General features: G+C 37.8%; 1 protein-coding gene across 3 annotated transcripts; it reads left to right on the top strand.

The window, feature by feature from the left end:
• Positions 1 to 4,967: 4,967 nt before the first annotated feature.
• LOC104233346 (meiosis-specific protein ASY3) lies at positions 4,968 to 11,932 on the top strand. Of its 3 annotated transcripts, XM_009786738.2 has the most exons (12): positions 4,968 to 5,195; positions 5,723 to 5,769; positions 6,140 to 6,553; positions 6,629 to 7,966; positions 8,062 to 8,200; positions 9,169 to 9,303; positions 9,450 to 9,510; positions 9,651 to 9,800; positions 9,875 to 9,933; positions 10,458 to 10,592; positions 10,923 to 11,014; positions 11,641 to 11,932. In XM_009786738.2, exons 2-12 carry the CDS (start codon positions 5,737 to 5,739, stop codon positions 11,710 to 11,712), a joined length of 2,628 nt encoding a protein of 875 aa, XP_009785040.1. In that variant the 5' UTR covers positions 4,968 to 5,195; positions 5,723 to 5,736; the 3' UTR covers positions 11,713 to 11,932. The 3 variants fall into 3 exon arrangements, with proteins under 3 accessions (XP_009785040.1, XP_009785039.1, XP_070012808.1); XM_009786737.2 differs by having other exon boundaries at positions 6,140 to 7,966; XM_070156707.1 differs by lacking the exon at positions 4,968 to 5,195 and having other exon boundaries at positions 5,686 to 5,769; positions 6,140 to 7,966.
• Positions 11,933 to 13,465: the final 1,533 nt, after the last annotated feature.

Genomic DNA, 13,465 nt, shown 5'->3' with positions numbered 1-13,465 from the left:
CCTTACCATGATGCCGAGAAAATTGCCCGAGCCGACCCTGAATGCACACTTTTTTGGGTTGAGCTTCATGTTGTACCTCCTTAGTATATCGAAAGTCTCCTGCAAATGTTTTAAATGGTCCTCTACTCGCAGGGACTTAACTAGCATGTCATCAATATAAACTTCCATAGATTTCCCTATTTGTTCTTCGAACATTCGATTAACTAGGCGTTGATAAGTTGCACTAGCATTTTTTAATCTGAATGACATTACGTTATAACAATAGGTGCCGTATTTAGTGATAAAAGAAGTCTTTTCTTGATCCTCCGGGTTCATCTGTATTTGATTGTACCCGGAGTAGGCATCGAGAAAATTGAGAATCTTGTGGCCGGTCGTGGCATCGATCATGCGATCGATGTTCGGCAAAGGAAAAGAATCCTTAGGGAGGCCTTGTTCAAGTCCTTATAGTTTATGCACATTCTAAGTTTATTTCCCTTCTTAGGGACTACCACTACATCTGCTAACCATTCGGAATATTTTACTTCCCGAATGGACCCTATTTTGAGAAGTTTGGTTTCCTCGTCCTTGATGAATGTATGCTTAACCTCGGACTGGGGTCTTCTCTTTTGCTTTGCTGGACGGAACTTCGGATCCAAGCTTAATCGATAGGTGGTGATCTCTGGTGGGATCCCTATCATATCGAGATTGGACCAAGCAAAACAATATATGTTAGCTAAAAGGAATTGAATAAATTTTTTCCTGAGCTCAGTAGTTAACCCCGTGCCCAGGTATAGTGGTATACCTTTCGACCGGGCAGATGCTCGATCAGTATGATTTGTTCCAGCTCTTCGACCGTCGACTTCGTTGCGCCAGAATCATTGGGGATTATGAAGGTTTGAGGTATCATATAATCATCGTCCTTGATAGTTTCATGTTCCTCCGATCGGGCTGAGGCTGTGGCTGTGGTTGCTATTTGACTTCCTGCTTTCCCTTTGAATTAGATCCCTTTTTTGATGAAAGTGTTGACACTGGTATCACTTTGTAGATTGCGAACATCTCCTTGGCGGCAGGCTGCTCTCCGTATACCGTTTTGATTCCCTCAAATGTCGAGAACTTTAGAATATGGTGAAGGGTCGAGGGTAGCGCCCTCATGTTATGGATCCAAGGCCTTCCGAGTAGGGGGTTGTACCTCATGTCACCCTCGATTACATGGAACTTTGTTTCCTGTATGGTTCGACCATGTTTACCGGCAAAATAATTTCCCCTTTGGTGGTTTCACTTGATGTTGAAGCCGTTAAACACTCGAGTTGCGGGCACAATTTGATCTTGTAGGCCGAGCTGCTTTATGACCCTTAATCGAATAATGTTGGCCGAGCTACCTGGATTTAACTTGAATTTTATTTATCAGGATAGATATTACCAGTGCGTCGTTGTGAGGTTGTTCGATCCCTTCTGTATCATCGTCATTGAAAGATAAGGTCTCTTTTGGTAAGTAGTCCCGAGTTCGTTTTTCTCCTGTGATTATCACCTTGGTGCATTTGAATATCGGTCCTTAAGGAATATCGACCCCTATAACGATCATGTGAATCACGTGTTGTGGCTCTTCTTGCTCGTTCAACCTATTTGAATCTCTATTTTTGAAGTGGTTTTTGGCCCGATCACTTAAGAATTCTCGAAGGTGCCCCTCGTTGAACAGCCGGGCTACTTCCTCCCTTAGTTGTCTGGAATCTTCCGTTTTATGGCCATGGTGACATGATACTTGCATCTTGGTTTGGGTTTATCTGGGCCGGATCAGTGTGCAGAGGTCGAGTCCATCTGGTATCTTTGATACGCCCAATGGCCGATACTATGGCAGAATCATCTACGTTGAAGTTATATTATGACAGTCGAGGTGCTTCTTTGGACCCGTCATCCCTATCGAAACCACTTTTGCTCATGAGCCCTCGGAAGCTTTATCCTCGATCATTCCTTCTATCATTCCGAATGGGGTTGTGCCCAGACCCGCTATTTCTCCGATCTTTCTCGTACGACTGATATCAGTCTCTGTTCGATCGTGGTTCTTGATTGACATCCCTTTTAACTCTGTCTACGGGTCTGTTGCTATACATCGAGCCAATTGGAGCCCCTAGTTGATCGTCTTCGACCCTAATCTTCGACTGATAGCGATTATGTACATCGGACCAAGTGACGGCTGGATATTCGATCAAGTTCTGCTTTAATTATTGCGAAGCTATGGAACTCCGTTCGTTGAGACCTTGAGTGAAGACTTGAACAACCCAATTGTCGGTGACCGGTGGCAAATATATCCGTTCTATTTGAAATCGAGATTTAATTCCCTGAGCATCTCGTTTTCTTTTTGCCTTACCTTGAATAAATACGATTTTCTAGTTGCAACCTTAATGGCTTCAGCGTGCGCCTTCACAAAAGAATCTGCAAGCATATCAAATGAATCAATAGAATTAGGTGGTCAATTATGGTACCATATCATGACACCCTTTGATAGAGTTTCTCCGAATTTTTTCCAGTAACACAGATTCAATCTCGTCATCTTCCAAGTCATTTACCTTAATGGCACACGTATATGAGGTGACGTGTTCGTTTGGATTTATAGTCCCGTTATACTTCGGAATCTCGGACATACAGAACTTCTTTGGGATTGGCTTCGAAGCCACACTGGGGGGGAGGCTTTTGGACAAACTTTTTGGAATCAAGTAGTCCTTTTAATATTGGTGGTGCCCTTAGGATCTGGTCGACCCTAGAGTTATAAGTTTCCACATTCTTATAATTTTCCTCGATCTTCTTTTCCCCTGACTCATTTCTTTTCATCAATTCCTCGAGCGTTTTTACGATAGTGGGATTAGTCTCCGTTTCTCTTTCGTTTGATCTCTTTGGCACCAATTCGGCTCTATGAACAACTTCTTGCGATGGCTCGAGTTCAATTCTGCTTGGTACACGATTCTGATTTTGGAGTTGTGCTATTGCAGCTTGTTGAGTCTGCAACATCTCGAATATTATTCGAATGATAATTCCGCCTTTTTCACCGCTCTATGCATTTTGAACGGTTGATTGAGCATCTCTGTGGATGCTATTTGCAGGGTCGACGCCCAAATTCCCATTAATGGCAATATGGGAGCTGGCGGCAATTGGGTCCATGGCCGGGGGTCCATCGGGGTTAACTGGAGGCACTCCATTTACCGGGGCGATTAAGTTGTAGTTTTCACCGTGGAAACCAAGGCCATTATTTGTATGTGTGGGTGCTACTTAAGAGTTTAATATGTTAATCCTGAAATCAAATACACTTACGAGAACAAGTGTAAAGCAGTGTGTGTTATGAGAATTAGGCAATCACTATTACCTTAGCCCCACGGTGGGTGCCAAACTGTTTGCCCTTAACAATGCGATGATTAATAGTATAAATAAACATCAAAGTAAAGCAAACCAGTATCGAAATGCAATTCAGCCCTCGAGCTTGGTCGCCCTCGAATTGAGTGAGTGAGAGTATAATTATGAAATAAACTGATGAACAAGAGAGTATGAGAGAAAAATAGTATTGTATTGCTTTGATATGCGTGAATGTAAGATGATTACAAATGGTTAAGACCCTCTTTATATAATAGAGGAAATCCTATTTACGGTATAATTCTAAGTACAAAAGAAAATCCCACAATTAGCTAAATAACCGTCCTTGATTTGATCTGTTCTGAGATTTCCGCCGTGATTCTCGACTAGTCACGAATATCTCGCCTTTTCGTTATTATGCTATCTTTGGTCTCGCTCGATGTCTATCTCGTCGATCTCGATCATTACTGATCTCGATCTCGAGAAGTACCTCGAGTCCCGAGCTCGGTACTTTATCTTCATGCCTCAGTCTGATATGCTATGGGGCTGATCCTCGATCCACCCCTGGTCTCGATTAATCAGTAAAATCGGATGGGCCCGGTTTTAACCGTATACACTGTACATGAGGTTCGTTGCGTGTTACAACAAATTTATGCACTTGTCTTTCTCCTCCCTTCTTATGATCAAAATTCTTTTGTGATTTGATACAGCCAATTGCATGCTTAAACGTCTATGTAAAAAACATGGAGTTTAATTATTCAGCTCTCGCAAATCTTAAAATGTTTTATGTAACATCATGTATTCTCATTTTATAGAGATGTAAAAGTAATTCAAATGAATTATTCTTGGATCTTTAAACTTAAAGCACCTAACCTTTGATTGAAGATGCGAGATTAAAAAAAAGAGATGCAAGAGAGACATAGACCATTGAGAATCTCTTTTGGGCACTTATATGCTTGTTTACTTATGATGAGACTCCATATCCAATTAGTTATTTAGGGCGGTAAGCTAATATGATACTTTTTGTCATAACTAATATGATGAAGAGCTATAGGAACTCTGGATAGTTGTTTGAACAAAAAACTTTTATTTATTTACCATTAGTGCTATAATTGACATTGATGAGACTTGTAATGGTCATATTCTCCTTTGAAGAGGGAATGACCTGTCTTCTCAATGTTTGGTATAAAAATAATAACAATTGTGGTATAAATAATTTCTAACTATTTATATTGGAATGAGAAATTCATTTATATGTAGGATAAAATAATCCATATTTTATCATGAAATTATTATCAATAATTTCTAACTATTTATATTGGAATAAGAAATTCATTAAATGTAGGATTAAATAATTCACATTTTATCACGAAATTATTATCCCAGTAACCAAAGTCCTAAACATGATGCTCACGTTAGTGTAAAAATATTCAATGATTACATCAACTCTATGTTTGTATTTTTGGTCATCTTATTTAATTAATTTTAGTAACAGTAAAAGTGCTCTGTCAAATACTCATGCACGTTTACAAGACGTGATTATAATTATCAATTTCCAAAACACCAACAAAAGAATTAATGAAACAAAATACAAACATTTGAAGTGCTTATACGAAAATTTGGATGCTCAATTTCCAAAAACACCAAACCGGAGACGTCAGAGTTAGTGGGCAGTGTGAAAGTAAAAGGGAATGCTCCGTACTTTCGTTTTTCCCGCCTTTTCCTCACACGCGAATTCACCCGTACGCTACCCATTTCCTAAATTTCAAAAAGCACCCAAAATCCTCTGCTGATTGTGGAGCGTCAACTCGAGCTTATTTTCTCACAAGTCGGAAACGAAAGGAGGCGCGCATGGTAAATCTCGTTTCTATTTAGTGGTAAGGTTACAACTCTATGCTCAATTTCTATTAGTAGTAGCCGGCTGGCTATATTTGATTCACCAGATTTTGGATCATTCACTGATAGATTTGAAATTTTTAATCTCTGATTCATCTTCTTCTCTAATAGAGCTTTAGCGTTTCGTTTTTGAAAAAGGAAGTAGTAGTACCGGAAATTGTTCTAATAAAGCAATTTGGAATTCGGGGTGGATATTGAACTTCTGGAAGTTTCATCTGTAATCTTCTAGAATTAGCGTTAACTAACTATTACAAGTTCTTTTGGAAGATCAGTTCTAAAAGTTGTGTGTGAGAGAGAGACGCAAAGTTATTCTGTGCTCTGCGTGTGTGTGTGTGAGAGAGAGGTGTTTGTGTGTCCGTGTGTGAGAGAGAGAGACGTGTTTGTGTGTGTGTTTTGAATGCAAGCAATAATTATAAAAGTTTGACGGTGGAATTTGTTGCTAAACTTGATTAATCTCTCTTTCTGCTTACATATTCGGCACTCACGGAATCGGTTCATTTTGGATCAGCTGAATTTGCGACTATGGAGGTCAACAGGAAGCCAAATTCACGAGATGTAAGTGGTCAGCTCTGTAATTGGAGTCTGAGTTGCTTAATTGAAGCAATTTAATTTGCAGATTTTCATCTGAATGCTATAATGGGATCTCGCTGAAGCATATTTGCTCTGTCCCTACTGATTTTTCCATAGTTTTATCTCTCTAATTTCGTCGGTGCTCTGTATTTTTTACCTGCTACCTCAACAGGTAGATAATTCCGTCCGGTCAAGGCTCGGACAGATGAGAAGAATCACCTAGTGTTTTGACTCCATTGGGGTTTAAACTTGAGACCTCATGGTTCTCAAGCCACTTCATTGAATGAGTGCAATTTTCATAAAGTTTTAATTAGTAAGATAGATGTTAGAATCACTTTTATTTTTTCCTTGATAGGACCCTATGAGTGACGCTTGGAGTTTTGGCAGCAATTATCACCCATCGAGTCAATCTAGAAAAATATCAGTTGGAATTGTGATAGATTCAGTTGCAAAATGCAGAACACAAAAAGCAAAGCAAGCTGAAAATCACGCGCACGTGGCTGCACTTAAAACTTCTAACAAAGGGACATCTGCTGAAAATGGTGGGACAACAGTGGCTCGAAACAAGCGGAATTTTACGAATGACAGAAAGAAGAAGGAAATAGGGAGCACTTCTGCTACCAGAGAGCCCACGGAGCAGCAGATATCTCCTTGGATATCAACTAAAACCCTCCACCATGAATCAACTTTAGAGCCTGTTACTCCAGCAGAGAAACCTTCAATTGTTCAGGGCGTAGTTGAGATGTCCAACAGATCAAACAGAGTGGAGGTAGGACCAGTAGAGTGTTCTTTAAGGGCTTTCTTAATCCAGACAAGGACTTTACAGTTTGACAAATCAAAGCAGGTGAAGGAGAATGCTGCAGTGGAAGAAATGCCTGAGAAAGAAGTCAAAGGAAAAAATGCCAAACCAGAAAATGCAGGCAGTGAAACTTTAAGGTTGAAGCTTTGGGAGATCTTAGGAAATGTTTCTTCCCAAAACAAGCAGTGTCCAAATTCTCCAGTTCTCGAGCAGGATGCAAACGCCTCTCACCCAAAGCACAAAGACACAGGATATCATGTTGATGAGCCTAGGCAAAATTCAGATACTATAGAAAGTGATACTCAAAGTCATGAGTACGCTATTAGGAGACCGGTTACTCGTTCTTTAGCTCGAAAAAGAGCTCCTGCTAAGTTGAAATCATACAGTAGAAAAAGGCCACCGGCATGTAAGGAGGATGGCTTAGAGAAAAATCCCTTCCTTTCAAAAGATCGGTGGTCTAGAACATTATGTGATGCTGGCACTGATAGCTCGTTGATGGAAAATGGAAGGAGAGGCAAGAGGAAGAGTCACCAGATGGATGCATCCAAGATTTGCAAGCAGAACAATGTAATGAAAGGTGAAGACGCAAGCAATAGTCATAAAAGAGTACTACTTGCTGAGAAATTTGTATTTCCTGGTGTTGCAGCTGGTAATGGTACTACTTTGTTTGAGGAGAAAAAAGACGAGATGGACCAGCCAAATGCTGATAACCTAGAATCCCCTGTTGTAGAGATGACTGAGCAGCTTAGAAATCTGCAAGAACATGTAGATCAGCATGGAGACTCAGCAGATAAATCCAAGAGGAAAGCATTGGATTCGGACTCTGACGAACAAATCCCAACTTTGGCAATGAAAACACCTAGCAGAAAATCGTTTCCTGGATTTGCACCAAGAAGCGATCAGGGGCAACCGCATGGTAATGTTCATGAACATATAACATCTAAAACTGAGGGAATCTCTAATGTCAAGAGCTCTGATTCTGGCGGAAGATCTTTTCCTGGATTTGCGCCAAGAAGCAATCTGGGGCAACCACATGGTGATGTTCATGAACATATAACATCTAAAACTGAGGGAATTTCTAATGTCAAGAGCTCTGATTCTGGCAGAAAATCTTTTCCTGGATTTGCACTAAGAAGCAATCTGGGGCAACCACCTGGTGATGTTCATGAACATATAACATCTAAAACTGAGGGAATTTCTAATGTCAAGAGATTTGGTCCTGGCAGAAAATCTTTTCCTGAATTTGCACCAAGAAGTAATCTGGGGCAACCACATGGTGATGTTCATGAACATATTACATCTAAAACTGAGGGCATTTGTAAGGTCAAGAGCTTTGATGGACTTAAACGAGAATACAAGTCCAATGCACTGGATGAGTCATCTGTATCCTTCTTCTGTTGACTCAACAGTTGTAATCTAGTGATGATTGTCATAGTATTATAGTAATGAGTTCTTGCTTTTCCTTATCGAATGTACAGGATGATGCAGGGAAATTGGGAAGTTCTCCTTTTTCTGAATCAAGGCCTATCAAGGAAGAAGATACACAGCTTAGGTTTTCTAGACCGTCATCCATGGAAAGTGATGCTGAGGGCTCTGAAGACAGTTCAAACATTCAAGGTTAAATTGATGCTTTAGGATTCATGTCCATATATTTATTCATTGTGGTCTTTTTCAGTTCCTGTAGTTTCTTTCAAAAGTAATCGTAGATCTCCAGATGTTCCGTACTGGACATAAATTACATTTGCTGCTGATCTATGACTTTTACATCTGATTTCCCCATTTGTGGTGGTTGTTTGCCCAATGTTGAAATAGATTTTGCGTGTATATAGAAATGTGTCACATTTGATGGCCAAGGTGCATGGAGGCAGGAGCTTCAAGTAAACATTTTGCCTGGCTGTGGAGGAGTGATGTCATTCTTTCTGTGTATTATTAATGGGACCAAATTCCCTTCTAAACTTTGTAATTGGTGTAACTTACTGCTGTTGATGAGATAGAGTTTCAAATTCTTATGTGTTCATTCAATTTATATCTTATTATGAGTGAGGGTGTAGTTTGAGAGGTAAGATAAAGTCAAAAGTTTGCTTGAGTATTAATACCCATTCGGCATTTATCGTGATCTGCTCTTGTTTAGAAATGATTATTTGTTGCTGAAATTGAAGAGATGCATATAGATGTCTCTTATGCATCAACTGCTTAAGGAAAAAGTAGAAAATGCACAGTAAAATTGAACTTGGTATCTTGAGGTACTTCTAAGATCCAGAGAGTGTTACTTTTTCCACTGGAAATTTTGGAGATTCTTCACCAAAAGCAGACAGAATTTAGTACTTGGTGCCTGTTAACATGAAAAAGTGATATGGCAAAGTATTGATCTTCATTCAAAATGAATATTATTTGATTGATTTTCTGCTTGACTGATGGAGCACTGTGTGGGAACTTCGAACTGACCTTTTATTAGTAAATAGGTTGTTGAGCTAGCCGTCTTAACATAGAATGAATTTTCTTAGAAGTATGCGACCTCTTGATCAAGCGCCTGCTTTGACTGAAGCAAAATCATTTGTTCTCATTACTTTATGATATCTATGTAGGTGGTATACAGACACAACTGTCTCCTGAAATCGGTAATACCAAGGAACAAGAGGCTCCTCGACCAAACAAAAGACTCTTCAACAAAGATGATGCTAATCTTTCTGGAGTTAATCTTGCTGCAGCCTCTTCTAAAGGTTTATGTCCATTGGTTCAAAGTTCTCCACTTGTCTGATGGATCTTCGTTTTATTCCTTTAAAATTGCTTTCTTTTCCAGTTGATCATTCCCTAAAGACTGTCTCTTCGTCTCTCTTTCTCTCTTTCCTCCACATGAATTCAACAGGAATTGATTGTAGGAAGCTTGAGAGGTATTTAGCACAGAATGAAGAGGATGCGCTAACTAGGTATTTCTTGCATTTTCAGATTAAATAAAATTAAAAGCTTTCTTCAGCACTGAATTCTATTTCCCGAGTAAATGAATTAAAAGATCCTTCAGAAGTTTTTCTTTTTCAACATTTCATTGAGCGTCAATATCATTTTGCAGTGCCATGACCTTATTTGCTATCTCGTTGGAGAAAGTTAGAAGCAAAATGAAGTCTGTTACTAACCAACGATCTGCTGAGATTCTGGAGTCTGTTGCGGAGAATATACATACGCAGTTGCAGAATGCCGAGTTTCAGATTAAAGCAGACATGTAAGTAGAGCATAAAATGGCAGTTACAATTTGGAAGAGTCTGTCTCTTTAACTATGATTCTGCTCTATTCCAGGGGAAAGATAACCAGTCTGAATAAATCAAAGAGAAAGCATGTAGAAGAAGTGCTTCAAGGTAACACATTAAGAAAATATTAACAATTTGCTTGAGTCTACTGTGTTCTGTTGTTCTAATTGAACATGGTGTAGCATTTTGCTCAAAATTGAGTGCCTGAGGCAGCTTAATTCTGCTACTTTCTATTTGTTTATGTCATGGAAACGTTTTCCTATCAGTAACATGTTCTAACTTGTTCTTCCAGATGCCCTTGGGCTGAGGACTATTCTGCATGTTTGAGTTGTGTCACAAGTTTATTTTGTATTTACGTTGTTAACTACCACTTTGAAAGGATCCATCAGATTTGCGTGCCATAAATCCCAAAATGACTAGTCTCATATTTTAGTAGTACTATTCTTCTACAGAATTTTGTTTTCTTAACATGATGAGCTTGTGGAATTAATACTATCTTCCATAAATGCAAATTCACACGGAAATTTGGCTCTTCTACGTTTCTTTCCCGGATTTTCTGTGATTCCTCTTCTCCAAAGCTATGTGGTTCTTTTGCTTGTCTGAAAAATAAGTTACTCTGAAATTACTTACAGAGAAACAGCAGCATCTGAATGCCATATACGAAAGATTCAAAGAAGAGGTCAATCAGCATCTCCAGGATTGCAAGAGCACACTTGAATCTCTAGAAGCACACGAAGTTGAAGTGAAAGCAACTGTGGAAAAGAGAAGTATGATAAGATCTTCTATGGATTTTGTTAATGTATAATTATTTAGTCGGAGCCAGCAATTGTCTATATCTTGAATATTATTTCATCTACTGCATACTAGATCTTCCAGATGACAGAAGACTAGTAGTTGATGACATAACATGTTCTTTCTTTGCTAGTTAAACAAATATGTTAGATTCCCCATGACTTGTTGCTGCAATATGCTTTTGCTGCTCATACATTTTGTGGCAGCAAACATTGATGCGGTGCTACAGTTATATAATGGACCTGTCCCTTCTAATCATGAGTACAAGCTAACTTCCGATGTTTCTGTGGATTTTCATATTGTAGAAGCATCAAGTAGGAAACTACTTTTGGAAGCGGAAGAGGCAATTGAGACTCAGCTTGATTATGCTGAAAGAAGGATTAATTCGATCCACCATGTAAGTATCCTGCACACACAATTTGGAGAGCAGCTTTGCATTTAGCTTTGCTCCCCCCTCCCTCCTTAAACCAAAAAAGAAAAATAAAGCCAAGTCCTCCCCACCTGCTTTGCCGACTAGGATGTGGTATGAATGGTACTCATCACTCATCAGGTTTTCATTATACACCTTATACACCTGGATTGTGGCTTCGATTATCTATAATGTGTACTATTTCAATTGGCTGTTTTCATGTCAATCTGCTACGAGGTTAATTTCACATATTGTCATTAAACTTTACCTATGAATGGTGCTCATCACTCATCAGGTTTCCATTATACATCTTATACACTTGTATAGTGGCTTCAATTACCTATCATGTGTACTGTTTCAATTTGCCCTTTTCTTGTCAATTTGCTACGAGGTTAATTTTACGTATTTTTGTTAAACTTTACCTATTATAACAGTAAAGTTACGAAACTATGTTTTTCACATTAAAATAAATGAACTTTACCCACTAGAACAGTAAAATAAAAAGAGTCACTCTGTCACATTAGAATAACTAGAGACTTCATTGACCTTTTCAATTCCGGAGGAGATAAATGAGTATTACTTATGCTCTAACTGCAAGTTTTCCATTCACGTAGGTGGCAAGAGAGAAGATGTGTCAGCTGAAACTTGTGGTTGCTGAATGTTTAAAAGAGGGTGTCCTTGGTTGATATAGGGTATTGTTCAACAATCTCGAGGTTTCAGAAGACCACCGTTCTAGGCATATCTGCCTCTAATGCGTGGTAAAGAATAGCTATTACATTATTTCCCAAGGAGTAGATTTTTTTACTTTCTTTTCAGGGCTTATGGCGTCTATTTTTCCTATAGTTCACTAGTACTTGGATAGATGCACTTATCAACATTTTCTTTAAGAGACGCACTTTCTCGGAATCCTTCTGTGTAGCTTGTCGTGACAAGTTTAAAGTTCTCCCGATTTATGCTTCTTGGAGGGAACACAGCAAAATTTCTCGTTGGTTAAGAGAATAGGCTCCTCAATTTAGCTAATGACTCGGACCGATGGTCATCGTCCTGTTATACTTTCACGAGCCAACCAAAGAAAATGACTTTGGTTCATGATCCTTGAATTATTCAATTGAGGTTTGTATAGAGAGAGAAGGTTATATTACGCCTTATGTACTCAGAATAGAAGTACTCATTTCATTTGAAAATCTGATTCTTTAATTGTCAAAATAGCTTCTTTCATTAATTGAATCAAAAGTGAGCTTGAAATAATCCTTCTGAAAAATAGAACGACTCAAACGCAAAACCTCGTAGGATATTGTAGTAGTATTCTTATTGATTAGTCATGTAGTTGCTGTTTCGGCAAAAATGCAGCGCATCAATGGTTATCTGTACTTAAATATTACGCAGAACCATTAATACAAGGGTCATTAATAAGACATTCAAATGTTTGTGACCAATACAAGGTTAAAATTGGAGCAAATCGAAGTAGTCTCAAGTCAAAGTGTTAAACATAGTATTAGTTAAAAGTTGTATTTACTCCCTTAACAAGCATTTCCTACTGAGTTCGACAATGTAATAGCAGCTAGTAAGAAGATTTGACCAAAAAATATAACGAGTAATTCCAAATGAAGGAAGATGACTGAGAAATATGTTTTATATTATTGGGATTTTTACCTTCCTATACTACACATGAAACTTTATTACCCTTCCTAACCAAGTTTAACTTAGTTACATGGCCATATACAATTTATCAATTATATACAAATCTATATCTATATTTATTCTCTCTCTCTCTCTCTCTCTCTCTCTCTATATATATATATATATATATATATTAAAGCAAGAACGTTACCATATATAATTGCATTGTGGTAAGCCAAGTGGCAAGCTAATAAATGCAAATAGTATATGATAACTTTATTTTATATTTGACTATGTTAGTCATACATACATACACACACACATATATATATGAATTATATATAAATTACACATTCTTCAATTTTTTAATTTAAGTGGTAAGTCGAGCACTTATTTAGGTTAATTAGATAAAACCAAAAGAAAAATATGGAAGAATTTCAACTAAACACTAAAAATATAAATAAAGTTTTATGTAGGCAATTTCTATTTAAACTCATCTTTTTATAGAGAAATAAATTAATTTTTTGTAAAAAAAAAAAAGAAAGACATAAAAAATAAGATAAAAGAAAATAAATATAGAAAAGATGTTTGAAAAATCTAAAAACCAGAAATAAGAGATGACAACGAATTTATTCTTCTGTTTCATCTATGTTAAGTATAAAAAATTTGGAAGTTGATATTATCGATTTTAAATATTTTTTCAACTCAAATACATAGACTATAAGACAAGGATATCTTAGATTTTTTTTAATTTAAATTGTGTGTCGTTTTAAAAAAATTACTATTACTAACAAACTGATATGATATCTGAATTTGAAT

The sequence above is a fragment of the Nicotiana sylvestris genome, chromosome 9 (genome assembly GCF_000393655.2).
Source record: "Nicotiana sylvestris chromosome 9, ASM39365v2, whole genome shotgun sequence".
Lineage (NCBI taxonomy): Eukaryota > Viridiplantae > Streptophyta > Magnoliopsida > Solanales > Solanaceae > Nicotiana > Nicotiana sylvestris.
This window is presented reverse-complemented; position numbering and strand designations above follow the sequence as displayed.